Source organism: Anopheles stephensi, chromosome 3 (assembly GCF_013141755.1).
Source record: "Anopheles stephensi strain Indian chromosome 3, UCI_ANSTEP_V1.0, whole genome shotgun sequence".
Lineage (NCBI taxonomy): Eukaryota > Metazoa > Arthropoda > Insecta > Diptera > Culicidae > Anopheles > Anopheles stephensi.
The window spans coordinates 16563665-16587323 of record NC_050203.1 but is presented as its reverse complement, the minus strand read 5'-3'; the positions used below and the strand labels follow the sequence as shown (position 1 = coordinate 16587323).

Here is a 23659-nt window from a genome sequence, read left to right as displayed (position 1 = left end):
TGATGGACTCATTATTCGCAAATCAGTTTCAGCCATCAGTTGATGATTTCTTTTGATTTATTGAACCGTGTATCGGTGTGGAAACAAAGGGTTATATGAATAGGTACTGGTGAATCAGTTGTTTTTATCTGATGGGCAGAGGGTTAACCCATGATACGAGGATTGTTTGCAAACACTTGAGAAGGTGATGTGACTGTTTTAACTAAAAATATCACTCAATGGGAGTAGCAATGCTTTGATAAGTGTAGACCTAAACCACTACAAGCAGTTGTAACTAATCCGATGCAAAGTGACTCAATGGGGGCAAAGGTGAGATTATAATAATCTTTCATAATTTCTATTTCTTCTTCCTTGGCACTATAACCTTGAAAGGTATCTGCCTCCCATTTATGGCTTTCTGTGATTTGATTTTACCCGTAGCAAAGTAGTCAGCCCGTACGCAGGGCTAGTTTTATACATATTTATTATATACTAAAGTCCCAACGAGCACCTATTAAGGATAGTTGATACCTTCATTTCCATGTTTCTTGTTAACAAATTTGTCAACCGGGCTTCACTTCATAAACTTGCTTGGTAGAGCAGGCTAACAAGTGGCTGAAGATAATTCAACATAGAAAAATCCGTGGATAATGTACGATGTTAAATGCTAAACAAAACACCATTTTAAGCTGATCAGTTCCTGTCGTGTGAAGGCCGGCTTCGCAATGTCCTCGACCACCGGAATGCTGCCTTGAAGCTTACCATCCGCAACATTCACATTAATACAACAGGCCAAGCCATAACTGATGTTGGCATGCAAAGATCATCTGAATATTCAGGTCCAGCAGCAGTAAATGACCTTCCGGAATATGCCCAAATAATTTGTCTTGTCATAAGTAACAATCATGTACGCTTAAATAAGCTTATATAGTATTTCCTAGACTGTTTGAGTGTCATGCGACACTATATGCACTGTGTATATGCCACTAGTTCATGCGATTTTATCAACTCTATGATAATCTTTTTATTATCTAAAAAGACAAACAGACAGAAATAGACAGACAGAGTACTATATGACTGGCTTTTACGTCGGCTGTTTAGCTATATATAGCTGTTGAGTATTGATGTTCATAGTTACAGGAAAATTTCTGAATAATTATACTTTTATAGAAAGGTACTTGTGACAATACGGCGTCAAGCCGTCATCCTAAAAATATAAATAAATAAATAAGAAAGGAACTTGTATAGGGTGACAGTTTAAAGTAAATTATCTTTTATTACAAATTAATCATAAAGATATCTGGCTAGGACCTTATGAATAATTCTTACGATTGGTAAAATAATGCAACTATGAAGCATTTTAGATTTATTTTTAAACAAAATGTTCAAAAATTCTTCATAAAGGTAGGGTAAGGAATCCGATAAGGGTTCTTCTTCTTCCTTGGCACTACAACCTCGAGAGCTTTTAATATCTCAAAAATTTCCGATGAGTATAATTAATTGGGAATATCAATAGATATTGTGAGATTTTAGCTGTGCGACCATTCAAAAATATCAGATTCATTTCTTCCACAGATGAATTTTCGTTTGTTTGTGTTCTTTCTACACTGAGACAGCCAAGTTTTGTAGTTTTGTTGATTTGCGATAAAAATGTTCCGATGGGATGCTTAACTAATAGCTTCACCATTTATCAATATTTTTTCTCAATTTTACTTCTCTCCACATTCTTTCCTAATCCGTACGATATAAATAAAACAACCAAACGCTTACCGTACTTGCTTTGTCAGCAACATTTACACTGTTTTTTTTATGTTTTATTTGTCAGCAACATAGGCCATAAATAAATAAAATTATATTTGTATCACACACAAAGAGAAAAATAAAGTAGCGAAGCTTGCGATTCTTCATTCTATCGATATTCCGCGAGTGAAAAATAAAAACCTAAGAGAGTAAGCGCCTGGGTGTTTCTTTTTCTTCTGTTCTGTTCTGTCTGCAGGTTGTTGTGAGCTTTAATGTTTAATCGTTTTGTTTTCTTTGCACTTTAATTTTAAAACAACAAACCCTCGGATCCCAGCTTCAACCGTTTGCTTTCGAGACGTTAAGATTTTCACGATCCAAAGCAAGAGAAAAAGGCTTGGAGCAGCAAAACGGCATCGAAACTGCATCCACGCGGGTTGTACTGCACAATGGTGGACGTATTCAACATCAAGTAGAAGTTTAAACAGTAAAATAGAAAGCTTTCTATGGTTTTCTACATTTAATTTGCGATGTTCCTTAGTTATGCATTCTACTTCCATTCAATTATTTAGACTTCTTCAACACTAACCATTATTTAAATCTCAATGTCTAGCAAAATGTTGTTCTGTTTCTTTTCGCTTTCATCATCATTCATCTACTGTTTCTCTCTCTTTCTTTCGCTCGCTCTTACTCTCACGCTCACTCACTCACTCCAACCCACTCTCGGACCCACTGTCTTAAACTATCTAACGCTTGATGCTCCTGTTTTCCTCTACAAGCTAAACGACTTTTCTTCACCGCAAAATGGAAAGAAAGCTTAGCTTGAAATGATTCGCCGACTGAAATGTTTCGTCCGCTGTGAAATGTTTCATCCCCTAACTCTGCTTGTACGCAATCTGTGTGTGCAGCACCAACCAATCGCCAAGCTGCCCGAATCTCTTTTGTTGTGAGATTTTTCCCCCCGCCTATTTTTCCATTTCCACTTTGCTCATTGTGTTCGAGTGTTTCGATTAGACAACATTTTGTGTTTTTGGTTTCGTTCGTGTTTTTGTTTTAAGTTTCAAATGACGCCTTGAGACGGGAGTGAAAGTAGAGTACCTAAACGCGTTGTATCTGCCTGGTGAGATGTGTTTGATGGTGCGCCTGAATTAGCCAGCCAAACCGATTAGCGAGCATGGTTTTTGCAGAACGGACGTCCACCCTTCGCAAAGAAGCTCTGTCCTTCGAGGTTCTTTTTGCAGCTCTGTTGGGAATGGGAAAGAACCGGTGATGATTGAAGCTGTTCTCAACTCATGCGTAGGAAGTGGCGATTACTTACGGTGCAGTTGAAGCACTGGCTGTGGTAGTTGTTGTTCAGCGCCTCCACCCACTTGTCACCGGCCTCGACGGGGAATCCGCACGCGAAGCACTTGGTCGTGAACAGATCGTTCCAGTCCTTCTCGCAGTAGGGATCGCCCTCCTCCAGGAAGAACGGGCTGTTGCCGAACTGCTTGCCACAGTACGTGCACTTGAAGCACTCCGGATGGAACTGCTTGCCGATCGCATTCAGGCAGTCACCCTGGAAAGAAGCAGAAAGCGATGTTAGTTGAAGTGCTCGCAAGAAAACTCCCGGCCCAACCCACATACCTTGACTCTGCCATTGCATTTCGAGCACAGTGGGGCCAAGAACTCTTCAAAGCAGTACTCGCAGTACAGATCACCCTTCTCCTCGACGAATCCGATATCAGCCAGCGGACGTTTGCAGTTTGCGTTGTGGCAGATGAAGTGATCCGGACACCAGATGCGTCCCAGCGCAGTGATGAACGGTCCTCTGCAGAAACACGGTGAGAAAAGAACGAGAGTTAGGTGAGGCATGCTCAGGCAACTCTTCAAAGTTAGCCACATCTCATCCGACACACCAGTTAAACCAGTTGAAAAGAGAACCATTGCCGGGGTTTCCATCCCGGTCGAGTACTTACGTGACAATCTTGTGATCGCACACGTTACAGATCGGTATCTTATCCTTCAGCAGTGCCAGCGCACTACCGTTGGCTACCGGATCCTGTTCCTGCGGTGTGGCGATCTCCTGCTGCGCCTGCTTCTTGTCGTACGGGGCCAGATTGTTATTGCGCTCGACGTACGAACGGCGATCGCGTGCATGCGAGGTTAGCTCGGAACTTACTTTGCGCCCATTAATCGGGGCCTGCGAACCGTTCACGTCCGCTGCGTTGTGGTTCTTCTGTCGCAGTATTACCTTACCGAGATCGGCTGCCAGCGAGGGAACCGTAGTCTGCACCGGGTACACCGTGAGATCATGCTGACCGTTCGTGTGCGTTCCATTGAAAGCAGCTTTTGACGGTACCACGTTAGATCCGTTCATGTACGGAGGTACGGGCTTAATGTCGTCTGTTTTGCCGTTTGTGCTTCCAAGCGGAAATACTGGTGTACGAGCGAGTGAAGGAGTATGGCTACCGTTGCTGTGCAGATTCTCCTTATTCTTCGCCCGTACATTAGCGTCCGTTTTGCGCAAACGAGCCTCGAGCATGTCTTTCACAACGTTTGACGCTTGCTTGCGATAGTCGGCGTTGTTGTTCATGCAGGCCAGCTTGCTTACCGAGCTGTCGAGCAGCATTGTCGCATAGTCGACCTCTTCGATGCGTTGTCCAGGGGCTATTGCGTTGCGGGTGCAGAGTTAGTGGATAAAGAAAAGCAAACAAACAAACACACACACATCAAAACGACGATCACTAGCTGTTAGATAACACTAACTTAAGAACTTAAAAATAAATCAAATACTTATTTTAAAAAAATATGTTAGTTAGATAAATTTAAACATATAAAATGGCAAGTAATAGTTTTTTTGTCTGAACTAGTTGACTTCTCAGTTATATCTCCAATACTCAACAGCACTACACAATCTCTTGAACAACTTTTAGCTGCGAGGACTTCCGACGTCAAGATACCAAAGTCTCCTTGTCGAAAAGAAGCTTAGAACATCGTCAGCATGCGAAAGCTGCTATGACAGCAAAGATCTCTCATAGTGTGATGAGGGTAGCTGAAAGTCTTCGAGAACTTTAGAGAGAAAGAACTCAGTAAAGAATCTTGATGAAAACTAAGGCACTTATAGTAATAGTCTCTAGTTGAGTCTAGAGGATCTTCTTGATCACGTTAGGAGGATCTATCGTCGTAGCCATTCCTGGTAATGTCTTCAAGGATAGCATTACTTAAAAATGAAACAAAGTAAGCAACCCATGCGAAAGCAACAACAAAATCCACGAGAAACACACAACAAATACACACAACAAAAACCACGACTCGGTTGCACACCTGATCTGCTGCTGACAGCATCCGCACAGCGGGACGCGACCGCCCGGTCCGACCGCCTTGTTCATCACGCCCCGTCCACGGTTGGGGGCCGACGTGGAGCACGCCGCCCGTCCCTTATTGAAGGAGTTCGTACCTGCACCGACAGTGGAACGATCAGTATTCGGATTGAACGTGGGTCGGTTAAGGAAGTCAAGGAAAGCCGTGCTGTTACTGCGGCTGGACGGCTTGCTGCCGGGTGTTGGCGGCGCCGCACCGTTGGCGGGGGGCGCATTCGTGTTAGTCGCCACCGCCACAGGCGCGGTAACCTGGGGCGGCAGTTGCGGTGGCCACGATTGGATTAGCTTTTGCGTGTCGCTCCGGTCGTCGGCCGGTTTGCCTTCGTCCTCTTCGCGCATCGGTGGCATCGGCGGCATCGGACCGGCACCGATCATGAACTCGTTGAACTGCGCCTTGAACGAGCTGGGACTGACGCAGTCCGAGCGGCCGACTGCCGGTTTCGGTGGCAGCAGCACGCTCGCCTTCCGTGCGCTAATGCTCGGGAAGTGATCGACAAACTCTTCGGCGAACAGATCGGTCTCGGGGAAGTGGGTCGGCGGTGGAGCCGGTTTCGGAGTTGGTGGCTCTACGTGACGGATCGGAGCTGGTGGGGGTGCTGGCTTAGCTGCGGCAGCAATTTGTCGCTTCTGTTGCTCCTCTTGAAGCTGCTGGATAAGGGCAGCCTGTTCCTGTTCCTGCTGCTGCTGCTGCTGTTGCTTCAGCTCCTGCTCGGTCGGTTGGGGCGGGATATTAAGGGCCTCGTCCTGGCCCGAGAATCGACGCGTCTGCTGCGCCACAAAGCCCTTCTGGGGCGCTTCGTCTTCCTTGATTTTGGAAGAATATCGTGAGGATTCGCTGTTTGCGTTACGCGACACGGATTGACTGCGGCTACTAGATTCATGCTCCTCTACGAAGCGCGTTCGCTTTTGGATCAACGCATTGCCTACCTGTTGGGCGCTTTGGACCGCCCGTTCAGCTGATGCTTGTTCCCGGGACATTCGTTGTTGCTGCTGTTGTTGCTGATGCTGCTCAGAAGTTGTCACGCTGCTGCTGCTACTCATCGTTACCTGTTGGTGCGATGTGACCTCCTGATGGTGCTGCTGCACGCTACGCCCATATCGCTGATTCGCCTCCAGATGCAGCTGCTCCTGCATCTTCTTCTGGATGTCAGCCGGCACGTGGTCCTTGTTCGCGTACCACGGCACACCGTGCAGCTTACCCATGGACAGATACAGTCCCGACTCTACCGGTATACCCTCGCGAGACGGTGGCACGTGCGGCTTGAGCGGATTCGGCGGCGGACCAAATGCCGGCGACTTTGTGCGACTCGGCTGGGGCGTCGTGTGACCGTCAAACTCCTTCACCTCCGCAAAGTACTCCTCGAACCCGAGCTGGTGCTGATAGTACGGGATGGTGGTCGCATGCTTCGTCAGGATGAGCGACGGCGTGAACGACTGGCCACGATCGATGACACCTTTGTGTTGGAGACGCGCATGAGCACTGTGGTACTGCGCCAGCTCGGCGTCCAGCTCCGGTGGCTGCGGCTGAACGACCGGGATGGTGCGGTTCTGAATGGTGGTGTACGGTGCTGGCGGCTTATTTACAGGGCCCGGCGGCTTCGCGATCGGCTTCGAAAGGTTAGCAGTGTGCGAGTGTGTATTTACAAAGGCCAGCGGAACGTTGGTGCGCAGTTCCTCGGGTTCCGGCGTGCGCGGTGGGTTCTGCGTCGGCAGATTGAACCATTTGCGCTGGTACGGTGGAATCTCGGCCGGTTTGTTCAGCGGTGAGCTCGTCTCGCGGCGAAGAGCCAGCGAGTAGTGCTCCGGTGGATGACTGTCCCTGCCCGGGTACGGTGGGATCGTTTCTGGTTTGCTGGTGACTGATTTCGGTGGCGTCGGCTCGGAACCGGTACCGCCCGAACCACGACGGCTGTCCTGTCCGCCCGATTCTGCTCGGCGACTTTCGACCGTCGCAGTCGAGCTGCGACGACTCTCCACCGTTTGTGCCACCGTTTGTGAGCATCGACGGGTTTCCTCGGTGCTGATCACCTTAGAACTGCGGCGACTCTCTTCAGCCACCGTAGAACTTCGACGCGAAGATTCGGACGCCATCTCGGGACTTCTCTCCTCTTTCGGCGTTGGCTCTGGAGGAATTTCACGAATTTCCGGCACAATCGGTACGAACGGCTTCGGGGTACGATTGCCACCAACGTTCGCAAACGCCGAGCACTGCCGATCGGGATCGACCGGTACCGAGGGTTGTTCGCGTACCATCTCCTGATACACCTCCGAGCTTCGGTCAAACCGTACCTCACTGAACGGAGTATAGGGACGCTCCGGAGCCGTCGCCAGTGCATCCATCATCGAAAGCCGTCCGCTCGGCACGGGCAGGTCCTCCATCTGCGACGGGATCTCGCGCCCGAACTGCTGAAACGGAGTGTACGGAGCGGTCTTGAGAGCCTCGACGAACGGTGACTCGTTGCGCATGGATGATATCTTCTCGCTCCGGATCGGTTCCATCGAGTGGGGAGGCGGAAAGTAGGGTTCAGTTTCGGCCGGCAGTGGCACCACCGGGACGTAGTGCGCCGGGAAGCGTTGCGAGCGGGTGGTCGACGTAGCCAGCAGCTTCGCCATCACCTCACCCTTCCGCGGCACCTCGAGCGGTGGTCCGACAGGCAACGGTTCCGGTTCCGGTTCCGGTTGCTTGCCGAGCCGTCGCTCGAGTGCGTCGACCTGCCGCCGCAACGCTTCCAGCTGGCGCATCTTCGTCTCCTCCTGCTCGCGCCGGTACGCCTCGTTCCGGGAGCGCATAAAGTTCGCCTCCTCGATCTGGTCCGCGGTCAGGTGGATTGGGTCGGGCGGCGCTACGCACAGCGCCTGTACCAGCGCCGATTGCCACTGTTTCGGTGTTGGGTTCGGGATGGCGGACGGTGGCAGCTGAGGCGGTTCGGCCGACGGAATCGATGGCAACGAGTAGTGGGGTGGTTCCTCCGGCCGTTTGGCCGCCTCTGCCATCTCGGCCTCGAGTGCGCGACGCCTCGCTTCCTTTTCCTGTTCGGCGCGCACGTACCGTTCCAGCTCGCGACCATAGTCGACGAACTCGACACGCTTCGCAGGACGATCGGTGTCGGTGGCGGTGGTGGTGGAGCCTGCTACCGGCTGCACTTCCGGTGGTTCCTCCACTATTGCCTCTTCCTCCTCCTCCTCCTCTGGTGGGGGATCGCGGAAGACGAAGTGCGTGTAGGATGCGTCGGACATTGCGCCCGTACTTGCCTGTGCGCTACGCTGGCCGGACGAGAACGGATTCTCGAGCTCGTACTGGGGCGTCTCGTAGTACGTCACGATCGGTTGCGATGTTTGCGTCTGGTACATCCGGTACTCCTCGGACGAGGCTGAGTTAGCCGTTGTCGTGGTGGTGGTTGTTGTCATACCGTAAGAGTCCGAAAGATCTTCCTCATCTTGCTGCTGCTGCTGCTGGTGGTGGTCCTCTTGCCCTGCGCGGTGGCTCAATTCCGGCGCGGACTTACTCTGCTTGCTCTGCTGCTCTTGTGGCCCATCTGGTGGGGTTTTCGATTTTTCTTTCACCTTCATCGGAGGCACCACGGTGATCGGTTTGATAATGACGCGCTGCGTTTCCGGCGGTGGTATATAGATCGGAGTCGCGGTCGGAATCGTGTCCACGACCTCTGGCTTTGGAGGCCAGGCAAACACCGGAGCGGGCGATTCGCTCCTCTCCCGTCCGGCGTCCTCTTCTTCCTCACCAGCCTTTTCTTCAGCCTCGGCTGGAGTTTCTTCGCTGCCATCTTTTTCTGTGCGACCGATTTCAGGCAGATTTTCGATGTGTTTTTTTCCCCCGATAGCGCGCAGAAGATGCCCATGAATGCGACGTGCGTAGGTTTTTGTTTTCCAGCGTGGCCATGTTTTATTTTCCAATTCGTCACCGCAGTTGTTAGTCGTCAAGCAGCAGTAAGCGGATGATTTCAATGTGCAACACATCAAACGGCAAAAAGCAATGGAAGGTTCAACACAACATCACAGCAAAGCAGAGCAAGACGCCACAGTTGCGAAATAGATTGAAGGAAATATAAACAGACAGAAGAAGAGAAAAGAAAGAGAAAGAAAGCCATAGAAGCGTGATGCAAAGCAGGTTGGACGATTCGAAATCACACACACACACACTCAAACAGATGGACACCGGACAGAAGGATTACAGTATCAGATCAGTTAGCATCGTCGGAACAGATACATGAGGCCACAAATGAAATCGCGAGGCAGCTCCCGGCATGTGCTTTAGTTTGCGGCGGGTCACAGAGCGCAGTGGACATGGTTTACCTCGGAAGTTAAACGTTGGCTTCCTGCCCAAGAACTGGCTCTTCGCTGCACGGTTGATGAAGGGATTTTTGATGAATTCGAACGCAAATCGCGATGATGATTGTGGTTCGCGTAGGTTCAGTACATAGACAAAATGGCGTAAAATGAAAAGGAGGGCGTTTGAATAACACACGAGCTTAACAAAACGGAATCGTGATAAACGATAGTGCCTACTACATAACTTCTCCATCTCCTCTCTTTACAACTAGACTCTCCCACTCTCTCTCTCTCACGGGTTGGTGAAGGTGATAAATATCGGTTAAATAACATATGCGATAAAGTTGACGGTTTAAAGTTGTGTAAAGGATAAAGATAAAAAACAACGTGTAGTAGAAGGTAAAAAGTAAAAAACAACAAGATGACAACAGCGCTAAGCGTAGTAAATTAGTAACAACCTTGTGGAGTTGGCACGGGTGCCGGTGCCATGGCTGGGGCCGGAGCGGCCAACGGAGCGGCCGGTGCTGCCATCGGGGCCGGTGCCGGAGCGGCGACCGGAGCCGGAGCCGGTGCCTGGGCACCGACCAGTGCGGCCGAGAATGGGGTCGGCACGCTTCCGGCCACCGGTGGGTAGGATGCCGGTGGCTGTACCTGAGCCAGTGGGCTCACCGGAAGCGGAGCACCGAACGGCTTCGGCGTAATGTTGTTCTGGTTTACCTGGAGATGAGGAAAAAAGTGGAGAGAATTAAAGTTAGAAGAGCCTTTTTAGCAAATGTTTTGAGGGAGGACCTTTAAAGCTTATTTTTTAATCCGTTCTCTAGCATTATAACCTCGAGAGATCTCGCCTGCCTTCTTGGCTTCGGTGACTTAATTTACCTGTAGCTGTATGGTCAACTCTAGGTATTTCAGTTTTTTTTTCTACTGATCAATTCTGATTGCAGAACAAATCTGCCGAGCGATTCAACGGATTCTAAAATAAACAACCCCCTTAGTTTGCTCACGTGACTTGCTCAGGTTTCTCACCCCAGTTTATCTGAGTCAAAACAAAACCCAATCAATCCCGAAGGATCAGGTGACAAAACCAGTACGTCACAGGTGCGCCACGTGCCACACAGCCGCATGTATCCCAATCGAACCGATCGTCTAGGTTCGATCAATCTAGAGCGCGCGCGCTCGAACGTTCGTCTACCAGCCAACTTTTGGCGACGACACAAATAAAATCGATTATATTTTTACACGTATAACACCGATTAGTGTGTGGAATGTATCGTCCTCGTCCTCTGGTGAAGGCGTCCCCACAGCCCGAACCACACATCAACACAAACATTTCAATGCATTTCCGCCACCCGCAGAAAAAAAAGGCAAACGCATCCGAGCATCCCGGGGTCACTGATCCTGGGTGCCGGTCGATCGCACACCCCACCCCATTCGAGGGGCAGGATGCTGAAGGTTCATATCCGTGTCACGCAAAAGCAGGGTGGTGAGGATGGTCGACTGCTACCCACAAATTGCACTATTATACAATGTAGAACGCGCGTGAAAAGCGCGTGACGTACACCACAGTTGGATCGGTGCCGATCGCCTTCGATTCGACTCGATCGTGTGTCGCTGTGTGTGTGTGAGTTGTTGGTTTGGTCTTTTCTAGGTAGGGTGCGTGAATTTTACGCTTATGTAAAAGTAGATCACTTTTCACACACTGCTCGGATTTAGCTCGATTTTCACTCACTATCTCTTTCTCTCAATTTTTCATCGTTCATTTTCTCACAACATAGGAATGTCCTTTTAGCTTAAACAAATTTTTAAAATATTTTGTTAACTTAGCACAACTTCGTTAGTGGTTAATGGCATCCATGTTGGCAGGGTTTCTCAAGCACGTTCACAAAAAGTCCAACCAAAAAGGCACACAGGCACAATCCAGCCACTAGCTCACCACTTACCTTGTAGGTGGAGTTCTTGCCCGGCGGAAGCACACTCCGGATCACGCGGCCACCCATCGTCTGATAGTAAAAGCCAAACTCGTTTTGCGTAACCGTTCCGCTCTCCGATCCACCCGCATCCGGTTGCGTCTCGCCGTCCGGAGGTGCCGGAGCGGCCAACCCATTCGCCCCAAACACTAACTGCGGTTCGGCCGATCCGTTGGCCGCTTCCGGCTGGACCGGCTGGGCTGTGTTTTCCTCCATCGGTGGTAGTGGTGGTGGTGGCGGCGGTAGCGGGGACGATGGGCAGGCTGGGAAAGCGATGGGGCCAGTAAGCTCGAATGTGCTGCTGCTGTTGCTGTTGCTGCTGTGGCTGCGATCGATCAGCTCGTTTTCGCTGCTGGTGCGCGAATGCAACGGGGACACCTTGTTCGATTGCACCGGCGATAACGAGCTCGAGTTGCAGTAACCGCTCGACGACGTGGTGCTGCTCGATCGCGAATGGGACGGCGATTGCCCGACTGTGATGGTCTATTGTGGGTGTTGTTTTTTTTTGTTTTCGTTGACGGTTCCGCAACGGATTCGTAGCGTGAAACCGCGAAAACCACGACAAGTGTCGCGCACGCGTCATTCGGCAACGGCAGCAGCACACGTCAGCAGCAGCAACGTCAGTTCGGAAGCCATCGGGACAATTTTCGGGCGGATGGGCGTTGCATAAGTCAGGAAAACGCACACATACACACACAAACAAACGCAACACATGCAAAACAGCGAGCGAGGTTGTTAAGAAAGAAAACACACAGGAGAAAAACAAAAGGAAAAGCACACACAACTTAAGTAAATAGCGCAAAAACGAGGCATGCTCTTAGGGGAGGGTAGTTTGGTGTAAACTAGCTCATGACAGGAACTGGCGTTGACACACTTCAGGGCAGTGGACGCGAGTCGTTTGTAGCAAAAAGCGGAACATTTTTAAAAAAGCATTTCAACAAAGGCGCCAGACCCGAAACGATCAGCCAACTGTCGTCAGCAGTTGGCGACAAAACGCGTAAGAAAGACCTAGAGGGGGGGCTGGAGGGGTTGAGAAGGCAACAGGGAGTGGAGGGGCGAGAAGGGGTGGATGTTTGTCTGTTTTCATGCGAAACGAGTGCAGCTCTACTCGGTGGTCCTCGCTAATTCTTCCGCCACGGGGAGAGATTATATTTAAAGCACAATCCGAATCGCATTACCGAACCGATCGATTTGAGTCGGTAGCGATCGATCTGAAGAAATAAAGCAATACTACAGAGTGAAAGAGAAAAGAAACGATCCCTTTCTTGCAAGTGGTCGCCCAGTTCTGTCACAAGCTAAACGGTTAGGAGGTGGTTGAATTAGTGGTAGCAATGGTAGAACGGCCAATTCCTTCCGGTTACTTACATTATTGCCGTACGGTGACTGCGAGCGGCCGTTCAAGTTGGCATGAGCGTTGAGAGCAGCAGAGATGGCAGAGACGCCGGTCTTGTGACCCCTAGGTTTGGTGCGTATGCAGGTGAGGTAGAATTTCAAAAAAGGAAAAAAAACATATTAGAATATTGGTTGAAAATTTCGGATTGGAAAAATTGCATTCAGCGACTTACGAGCAAGCGATTGTGTTTTACAGAGGGAGAAAAAGACAGATGAAGGATAGGAAAATGGGGCAAAGTTGGTAACAGGAATTTGGGTAGTTTTTTTCCTATTATATAAAAGAAGGCGAAGAGGAGTACTAGACAAAAATGAAAACGATTCCTCGTATTGCCATGGAAGATAATACGATACATGGACGATGGAGACGGTGTTACATACTCTTTTGTGTAGTACATTGAATGGCTTAGGATTTATAAAAAAAAATATTGACTAACTGTAAGATGTTAGACGATGCGGAAAATTAACACCAATGTTCAACTTTTTCAATCAACTATGGCTGAATCTGTTGCTCTGTGGCTCTCTTGACTTAATTATACCCGAAAGTCAGACCTGCGTTCGGAACATTTTGAACTAAGATGGGAAAATGAACGCGAATGAACACCAATGAACCTCCAGTAACGAATAATTCTACCGGAACGATCCTAGTTGTGAAAACTTTTCCTGAAGAATGTAACGGTTAGGTTGATGGAACATTCAATCCACTTCAATCGTTCAATTATCTACACTTACGTCTTCCCATTAACTGACGAAATTTGATTGTAAGCTACTTGTCCGACAGGTTCGATTTCATCTCGTATGTTGCATCCATCGATACGAATCGTTTTCATTTTAGGAACTAAATTTCTTACTACTATATACAGCTAACCTAACACGCACACACACATATTGGATACCTCTTCCGTAAGGTGCTCTAGTTGCTTTCTAGAACGGTTTTGCTAGGAATGCTAGTATAGGGAGCTTGAGAGATTGATACCCGTGGGAGTATCAGGAAAGCACAAGGAAATAAAGCCCCAAAAAGGAAAGCGTGTCGAAGGAAGAGGAAGCAATATAGGGTAAAAAACAAATAAGATAAAGCAACAAAATTAAACAGAAAGAATAGAAAATAGTGGAAAACAAAAGAAAAGAAAGAGAGAGAGAGAGAAAGAAAGAAAAGCGCTTGTTTTAGGTACGACCTGCTGCCGGGTGCCGAATACGTACGGTTTCGTGACAGCGACCGGAACCATGCCATTGGTGCCGGGCGGCGGACTGTTGAGGGCCGCCAGGCGCGCATGGATGTCGCAGTACAGCTTGTCGTTCAGATTGAAATAGCCCTGGTTCTTCAGGGACGTGCCGCAGGTGGCACACTTGAAGCAGTCGGCGTGCAGGTTCTTGTCCTTGATGCGCACGAACACACCGCTGTTTGTGTTTGTGTATGTCGTGCGGTGGGGCGTTTTGTTGATGTAACGTGTGGTGGAGACGTGACGTAGGGCAAGGTTGTCCAACGATGTTTTGCGGGATGGATTGTGGTGTTAGGTGGAGTTGTTTTACCAAGGAATCGTGACAATTGCGTGACGTGACGTTGACGGAATGGCAGAATGAACCGACCGCCATACATAGCAAACAGAAACCATAACAAACAGAGCAAGTAAAAACACAGAAAGAAAAAATGGAAAACCAACCAAACCGCAATCCGAAAAATAAGCAAACAAGTTGGAAAAACAAGAAAAAAAAACGATGAAAAAAAGAAAAGAAAAACAAAGTATACAATTAATAATGAAACAACGAGCTTACGTCAGGTGATGGAAGACAGAGGAACATAGTCATCTGCCAGTGGAAGATACTGTCGTCGCACCAGAGATCGAATCCGGATGAGCTTTTAAGGTACACAGTGTTTCGATGTGAAATGAATAAAAAAGGGCATGCGATAAAACAATAACTTCCTCCAAAAACTCGACCGATAAAACGGAACAGAAACACACGCATACACACACGTTGGCACACGCACACACTCCTCTAGTGGAACTCCTCTTCGGGGACGAGTATGGAATGCGGACGAAGGATGTTTGGAATTTTGGAACTCTTTACAGGTGTTCCGAATTCCTCAGGAGCTCAGTAACAGTCCTCGAAGGAAAACAAACGACGTGGAAATAGCATTGGGAAAGCGCAGCAGATAACGAAACAAGCATAACTTCGGGGGAGGAAAAGCCTTCGCGCACGGCGCAGCTTCCCCACACCGAGCGACCGAAACAACAATGGAGAATTCTTACTCGCTGTGAACCTTCGGTGGAATACCGGACCTCGGAGCGGTATTGGGTGCCGGACGGAAGGCTGAACCCGGAACTGGAGCCGGAGCTGGAGCCTGCTGCTGCTGCTGCTGCTGTTGTTGTTGCGGAGGGAAAGCAACCTTCGGTGGAGCAGCCTGCTGGTTCGGGGCAGTCTGTGGTGCTGGACGCTGCGGTTGGGGCTGCATCATCGGTGGTTTCGGCATGGGCGGCCGTGGCACTTGACCCTGCATCTGCGGTGGCAGTGGCGATGGTCCCCGGGGACGGGCGCCCGGGACGAGCGAACCGACCGGCAGACGGCCGGCCGTCGCATACCCACCGATGGCGTGGCTTTGCGTGGCGTAGAAATGCGATGAAGCTGATTCGAGTTTATTGACCGAGTAATGGAAATTGTTAGAGTAAACACTATCTGCTTGTGCGACGGTGGGTAGGAAAAGTTGGTGGGTACACAACGGCACATTCGTCATCGGATTACCGGAACCGGATCGGATGTCGGAGGTGGTCAGCAGTCAGCGTCAAGGGATTATGGGACGTCAGTCGATACGGCGGGGTTAGCGGACGGCAGGTTCAGCGATAATTTACAGCATGGAAACGCGAGGACATTACAAAACCACAGGCGCGGGATGAGAACGGGGATGGTGGGATGTGGGGACGACGGGTGGGACAGAGAAAGAAGAAAGTAAAAGTTGGTGCTGATTAGACGAGAACCCTGGTGGACAAACGGGTATTATTTACAAGGACATCTCTGGACATCTGACACGGTGCTCTCGTTCAAGTGCGAGGATGTATGTGTGTGTGTGTGCGAGTGTGCCCGTGCAGTTGTTGATACGTGCGTGTGTGTCTGGGTTGTTGTTAGACGCTGCCATCAACCCTTCAAACGAACACAACATCCGAAGGAAAGAACGTTCCAAGCGATCTCCTTCTCCCAATTGCAATTTAACTTCGGCTCATTCCAGTTTCGATCTCGTACGCACGGTAAGGACGTGTAGGAAGTAGGAAGTCACTTACACAATCAAGCGTTCGCACGAGGCGCAAATGTTTTGGCCCGGCGGTAGTCCATTAGCTGCCGGGGCCACCGGACGATCGACGGGAGCGCTAACGTGGCGTGTAACAGTGTTTGTGCCGCTGCCACTGTTGCTGAGGTGGTGTGGCGATTGTGGTTGTTGTTGCTGTTGGTATTGCTGCTGGGGCTGCTGCTGCTGTTGTTGTTGTTGGGCTGAAGTTGTTGAAAATAGTTGTTGTTGTTGCGATAGTTTGTTCAGTGAGTTTGTGACAGTTATGGGTCGTTTTCGTTAGTGAGAATTCGAACAGGATCAAACCACGTGTTAGTAGAAACAGGTCTAGAGATGGGTGTTTTACGATTGCATACTTTTAGGCGGTCTTCGAGAAAAGGGTTTTACACGGCGTGCATTTCAAATTTTTGGAAGTTTTTGAATTTTGAAAAGGTAGCATTAGTAAAAACTCAAAAAAGGAATACATTGAATCAAATAGGGTGTTGGTTAATCGGAGAAGCGGAATAAATAAATCAAATATTCAAGCAAACAATAAATTAAGGTTAAAAGTATCGTTTCATTAGTTTCTTAGACCGTAGATCCACATGCAACTATTACTAAAAGTCGAGGTCTGTCGTCCATGATATCGTTCGTACTTTAAACCTTAATGCGTTCAATATTAGTCATAAGCTTCAATCGATAGAACAAGAACGAGAGATTAAAGAAGCTGTATGGGTATGCTTGTTTGGATATTGAAATGTCACAAGGGTCCTGCTTCATCAATCGACTCCCTAACTGTGTCCAGCATCGTGTCCGTCACCGTACGGGTATCAGTATCAGTACAGAAGGAAACCCGAAGCCAAGATCTCACAATCTTGACAATGGATTCGGAGTGGGCAGAGATAAAACCCCGGCCGCGAAATGTTACCTGGTTCGGGATCATCGCCCTGCTCGTGCAGCAGCTTGTACACCTCGGAGTTGGCCGGCGAGTACACGCGCTCGTTCTTCTTAAAGTTCACACTAAAAGCACCAGAAATGAAGAGAATGATGTTAGATGGATAATCTATTGTTGATCGAGAGTGGTGAAGCCTTACCCAAGAACTCCTCCGGCGAGGACTTCCGCCTGCGAGGACAGCGTTTCGGCAATGGTTTCATCGCTGTACATACCGACCGGGGTGTTGTATTGGTTGTTGACGATGCTCTTGATCTGTCCATCGTTTCCGTTAACCTGTAAGACAAAAATCGATCCTCGTTAGAATAAACTCAAACAACAGTTCAAGCTCACGGTTACTTACAGCAGCAAACGGCTTGGCGGCGGTGTTGTGACCGCTACCGATCGGCTTCATCTCCTGTGGTGTAGCGGCAAGCGAAGTTCTCGTCACCGGCGTAATGTTACCGGGGAGCGACGGTGAGGGGGATGGCAGCGAGCCAGTCGGTGTGACAGATGGCCTCCAGGTAGCACCACCTCTGCAAAAGCGGGAGAACGATCCATCAAACAATGTTCGAATCATCAGACGTTCCATAACCATAACGATCGCACGCTTACCTCGACACGGTCAGCTCGAACGAGTTTCCAGCGGCGACGATAACGTCCTGGGCCTCCTTGTGACGCATGTTGAAGACTTCCGTTCCGTTGACCTTGATCAGCGCATCGCCAGCCATCAGACCGGCCTGGTCGGCCACGCTGCCACCGTTAACCTGCGGGCGATGGACGCGATCGGGATCGCAAAAATAAACCAATGTCAGTGTCTGCCTGCTCGCTTCAGACCAGCTGTTGGCGACGGTTTCGCGCGCCTGTTTGCGGTTTGTCCTTAAAATAGTTCATGAGGCGATGCAGTTTCAATGTCACGACAACGGTGGCGGTGATGTTTGTCGCATCACTCCACTCCTCTTCGGCCGCCAGCCTTCCCTTCCCGAAAAGCCAGCAAACCCTGACAAACCAGAAGGCGTGTACACAACAGTGCGTTCCTTGTAGGCTCTTCTTTGTTGCCCGCGCAAGGTGATCACGAACTGAACCGAATCAGGCGCCATAATTAAACACACTGCCTTTTCAGCAGCAGCTGAGCATACGGAGGTTGCACGGTAGTCGATGGTGACTGTTTGCACATTCTTGGCTAATGAAGCAATTAGTGTTGAACGTGTGCAATATGATTTCCTGAACTGCCATCATTACCTTCATAAGGTTGAAGTTGTAGCAGATATTAAACCGAAACTATATCTTTACATGCATTTGTTTTAGACCGTTGTACATCACAAGCTGATAAAAATCTCGCTGATACGCACAAAGAGTACAATCACTTCGTGGCAAAGTGAGAACCAATTGACAGGAATGCATGACGTTCGGCAAGGGCTTGTCGCTCACCACTGAAGGTATGTGACAGCTTGTGGAATGTTTAGCTCTTGCTACTTTTCGCAAACGCCGCTTAACAATATGCAACACAGCTGTCCTTTCCCTTTTCGTCGTGTAGTTGCAACTCATTTCACTGCAAGCGTCACACCCATATATCTACAGCGTTCCTCGCATGTGAGCTAAGAAACAATTATAAATCAATCACAGGGCAATTGACAAACGGGCTGCAACGGTATCGAACGCTCCCACCAACGTTTACAAGAAGGTTCGGATTTCGCCCCACTCCACCACTCTCCATTTCGTTTGGGAAGTGTTCATCACATTGGTGAGTGACGTTCAAATTGGTCTCTCCAGCGGTGATGTTTGCCGAATGCATCGAGCAACAAAGTGACCTGCCGGTGGATAAAGGAGGTGCCAATCAGTATGCATGTCGGTTTATGATCCATTAGTCAGGCGAAATCTCTTCGAACCCCATCGAAGACATACCATACATTCAAACCATGACTCACAGCATTCATTGGGTAACGTTTGATGCAAGTCTGAGCCTTTATCGCGTTGCCACCGGAGTAGCGATGGCGTGACTTGTCACCAGCAAACACTCCCCAAAACATGCATCTGAGCGCGCGTGTGGCAATTTGAGGTGCGTTTGCTCAAGTGCTTTGCCATCCTGGTGCCGTGTGCGTAAACCGGTATGTATGATTAATTGAAACACGCTCATCAGCAGGAAGGATCGTATCGCCATAGCAAAAGGCAAGCATAAAACTTGGCTATTCCATCCCTGGCGAAAGGAAACCTGCCCCTTCCTAGAAGCTAGGAGAGCATTCTTTGCCGTGCGAAAGAAGAAATAAACTTATTTAGATCGGCTTGATTTATGATTCATTTTCTTGCGTTTGCTGATTCGAGCCTATTGATTCTTGCCCCGAGTTGAATTGTTGTATCCTGCTGCTCCTTTCTGCTAGCCGTTCTGGAGGAGAAGGAGGAGCACAAAAAACAAGCCTCACGACCAGCCCTGAATGGGGAGCTGCAACTGGTGGCGCGTTGGTTTATGAGAACTTTGAACTACCCCATATCTTGAGCGCGAAAACGGGTTCGCTTATATGCGTGGTGTTGGTTGGGTTTTTGTTCTGTTTAGCTCCGTGTTGTTTGTATGCTTTTCTAGTTCGGTTTTACTCATCGCGCTCGAGTCACCCATTCAATGGCGATACCCCTGGCTACGGGTAGCAGGACATATTTATACAGCACTGTTTTATTCTAGGTCATAAATTACTGGCCGCGTTTTTCTACCAGCGCTGCCGATAGCGAAGGAACAGCGATGACTTTTTTTGCTGTTGTAGCCCTATCTTACGGCTAGCAATGATTCCTGGAGAGGTTTTTACTGGGAACCAGTTCCAGCCAGCTCATAACAAACGAAGGCAACATAATGAAAATGCATCGTGCACTCGAGTTTTGCACGATAATTGACAACCGAAACCGGAAGTGCTTTGCAGACACCCACTGTGCAGGGTTCGGTTTGCAGCTGATTAGAAACCCTTCTTTCGATTCGTGTATTGTTTTGTGTATTGTGGGCTTACAGAAATGGGACTTTCCGCGTGTTCCGCTCCACGGGTCCGATAGCCCGAAAAGGATTGCTGGCTGAGAGTTTGCTGGCTGATCGAGTTAAGCTTGTATGAAGAGCTCGTGGGTTGGGATGTTGTGGGAGACTTAACACTCTGGGTGACCCCAAAAAGTGAGGCGCCATTTAAAAATCCGTCGAAGATAATTGGTCAATAATGCTTTTCGGATAAGCTTGACTCGGTGAATTTCTAGTATCTTTACAGTGAGGGAGATAAATAGGCGCTCAAACGTGATTTTGGTGATGTTGGCAAGTATCTTGGAACACGTATGAGAGTTTATTGTACAAAATATTCAGATTTGATGATATTTAATACATTGCATTAATATTGGAAAGGCTCTAAACGATTAAAACACAATGCGTATATAATTTTTCCCCTCACTGTAGCCTCTTGCCGTGAGGTTTCACATTGAACCAGATTGAGTTTCCTCATCATTCTGACCATATTCAACACTTCAATATGACCGTAAGCACTATTTACAAGCTTCACCACCATTTCCGATAGAAACAGGCTTGCCCATATGTCATCATTTCGGTGCCATTTCCGCTCGGAGTAGCATCAATTCCAATTCCCACGAGCTTTATCAGGGTGAAAATACAAAGAAAAAAACACGAAGGCAAACGATGGGCAAACCGCCCGGCGATGTCAAGCACCTTGGGTGGGAATCGTAGTTGGGCATAAAAGTTTTAATTTATGTGCAAATAAAGCTGCCTCGCACGGAACCCACTTACCTTGGTGCGTTTCTTCCCCGCACCGTGGTGAGAGTGTTCGAGCATCCGGATCCTCGAGACGAGTCCACGAAATAGCACGTAAGTGCTGGTGAAGAGTGAAGGTTTTCGCAAAAACAGCTGTGATGGGTCGCGCTGCTGATGCGATTATGAGCGACGATAAGTGTTGTGGCCGGAGCCACCCTGTCCGCTGGGTGGCCACTAATTTATGTAATTTTGTTTTCAATTACGCTTCACGTAACCGTGTTCGTGTGCGGCACATAGTACAGACACATTCGGTGGTCGGTGTCGGGTCCCTTTTTTGCTGCCCGACAGGCTTTGCTCTATCCAATCTCCAAGATCAATGCGTTGTTCGGTGTGAAATAATTGGTCAACGCAAATGTTTCGCAATCCCCATTGGACGATGCGAACGTGCGCGCTTTAAATGCTTGCCTAATTTAAGTTATTTTTTCGCCCAAAAGAATCCATCCACAATCCGAACAAATCTCATTGCGGCAAGTATGTGCATTGTTCTGGCAGAAGCACCATTGGACGTTCCGGCAGACGATCCGTTCGCCGTGCTTGTCTGTATGCCGAATGGAATTTATTGTCCCTGTTTCCCACCACTTCTAACCGAAAACGGAACGAAGGAAACATGCAAATGGGGCGAAGCACCAGCGACGCCACCGAAACACCGTCCCGGAAAAGGAATTCGATCAATGAATCATGCCGCATTCCACAGCGATTGCTGAGGAGGATTTTATGTATCGGTTGTGGGTTTTTTCTTCTTTCGGTTTCCTTTTCCACCACGATCACTTTATCATTGAGCGCGGCGTTGGTTCTCTTTCTCTCTCTCTCTCTTATTTTGGTTTGTTGTTCACACTTCTTTGAAGGGCTGGCCGTGCCTTTCGCGGGAAGATAAAATACAACATAAAAGCATAAACGGTGCTTGACAAGAGGGATTATGAGCCAGAGATAATAGTGACGTATGGTGCGCGGTTGATCACCGGCAGAAGCAAAAGCTTCCAGGAAAAAAAAAGGTTTGATGATGAGTCATCCGATATTTGCCACCGGGGAAAAGCCCGATTTGTTTTTAAAAGGAGCTGTGTTAAGGTCCGGTACATGGAGTGCATGTTAGCGGCAAGTTCTTCATACAAAAATTGTCCAAAGTTTGTTCAAATAAATTTAAAAAAAATCTGCCTGAAATATATAGTAAATTGGTCTGGAAGCGAAAGATTGCGGAATTTTCCTTGAAGACTGTATAATTTAAAAAAGAAGATTAAAAAAGAACTCCATAATGATCATCGTCATCATCGTCATACACAGTTACGAACGCTTCCGAAAGCATCAAACCCTCTTCACAGCTTTCCCAATAAATATTTTGCATCCTTTACGGCACAGTTTATGAAAGTGAAAACATCCCTCAACATTTTTATTGCCCAAAATGTTAACATCTGCTCATCAGCCATCAGGACAAGATACGTACGAAATAACAATACGGCAGCGTACGAAATAAACCTCAGCCGTGTCTTCCGAACCTGGCTACCCGTTGCAACCTGCTGTACCTGGCTGTAGTCCTCGTCCTCGACATACCTTTTGCAATGCCCCTTTCAATCAACATGAGTTGGTGGGTCGTTCTTCTTTCATGCACTTAACCATTTTACAACCTTTCGGACCGGTCGGTTGCTACGTTTTTATGATTGGGACAGGGGCACCATGATCACCATCCGTCGTACCCGTTTCCGGTCGGAGGAGCGCTTGGCGGGACCACCGGCGATCGATACTAAAAACAAGTGGGTAATTCCACCGTCGGCCCACGTTTCGAATTGCAGCACAACCCGAAAATAATAATAAAACCAACGTAGCAATGCGTTTTGCTGGCTCCGACGGTTTCGATGTCCGGGCTGTGGTAGGAAAGCCCGGGGTGTTGCGATTATTATTGACAGCTCGGAATCGGAAGATAACGAGGGTTTTGGTGGGCACGGTCGGTTTGTTTGCTAGGGGTTTTGTTGATTTTTTTTTGTTGCTCTCTGCCAGACCCATCCCATTAATGGTTACCGCAAAACAGCGCCCAGACAGCTAGACTGGCATGGGGTTGCTTATCTGATAACGGTGGCAAGGGATGTGAGGGGCGTGTCCCCGACCCATTAAGAAGTACGGTAAGACGGCTTTGGTCAAGTACCTGAGCTACTTGAGCAGGGAATGTTCTATTTTAACAATTATATCTTGCTGGAAATTCGTTATTACTCTAGATATCTTCGTGTTAAGAATACTAAATGGATGCCTTGAACGTGTAAAAGAACCAACAAACGATCAAGTAGAACCCTTTAAACACGTATCGACATCTGATCCGACTAGACGGATTAAATTTGCAACATAAATACCTTGCGTGACAGGATCTCGTCTACCTGCGCTCAGGACCTGTCTGCTTGACAGCATTGTTCCACCCGATCCCGTTGACAAATATAAATCGATCCCAGGGTTTCGCCCATTTCCGCTTCCGTCCCAAGTCTGGTGGACGCGTGGCCGCCCGGCCTGACATCACTTAAGACCTGTCCCGCCCCGGAGCTGGATATTATTTATGACTGTCCCCGGTCCCGGAGGTTAGTTTTATGTTGCTGTGCCTCCAGTTTTGTCTTTGAAGACTAAGGTGAATTAATCACTGCTTGCGATGCCATCCAGAGATTGATGCACACGGTGAGATGGGGACTGTTATAGCTTTGCTGATGATTAACACAAAATTAATAGAACTAGTGCATACACAGGTCTGTCCTGCTCTTGAGAAAACTTTTTCCCAAGAATTAAAGTCCCCCCCCGAAGGCATCCCGCCAAGCTATCTCGATCTCGTGTGTGCACCGGGAAGAAATGAAGAATGTTTTTCTCTCCGCGCGGCATCATAACAATCTAAATCAAGCCGTGTGCCGTGGCCCGAGACCCCTCTTTCAAGTTGCCGCCATACGCTGAGATTATGATTGAAATTGAATCTCTCCCTGACTTTTCCTGGAGCGTTGTAGT

At 48.5% G+C, this 23659-nt stretch overlaps 1 protein-coding gene across 13 annotated transcripts in view; it reads right to left on the bottom strand.

Annotated features, from left to right (window-relative positions):
• Positions 1-1749: 1749 nt before the first annotated feature.
• Positions 1750-23659, bottom strand: part of LOC118512675 (PDZ and LIM domain protein Zasp-like) — a 45553-nt gene continuing 23643 nt past the window's right edge. For 2 of the 13 annotated variants that reach the window (XM_036057443.1, XM_036057444.1), the window contains exons 5-16: positions 17521-17672; positions 17270-17441; positions 17069-17202; positions 16903-16994; positions 14968-15391; positions 12695-12785; positions 11303-11812; positions 9824-10082; positions 5023-8866; positions 3343-3526; positions 3035-3274; positions 1750-2959 (exon numbers count right to left, since the gene is read on the bottom strand). In XM_036057443.1, the coding sequence (XP_035913336.1) occupies positions 2882-2959; positions 3035-3274; positions 3343-3526; positions 5023-8866; positions 9824-10082; positions 11303-11812; positions 12695-12785; positions 14968-15391; positions 16903-16994; positions 17069-17202; positions 17270-17441; positions 17521-17672 (6180 nt within the window). In that variant the 3' untranslated portion in view covers positions 1750-2881. Of the gene's footprint in view, positions 2960-3034; positions 3275-3342; positions 3527-5022; positions 8867-9823; positions 10083-11302; positions 11813-12694; positions 12786-13450; positions 13666-13918; positions 14117-14967; positions 15392-15990; positions 16199-16902; positions 16995-17068; positions 17203-17269; positions 17442-17520; positions 17673-23659 lie in introns of those variants that run through there. The other 11 variants (XM_036057452.1, XM_036057445.1, XM_036057447.1 and 8 more) reach the window with 11 other exon arrangements.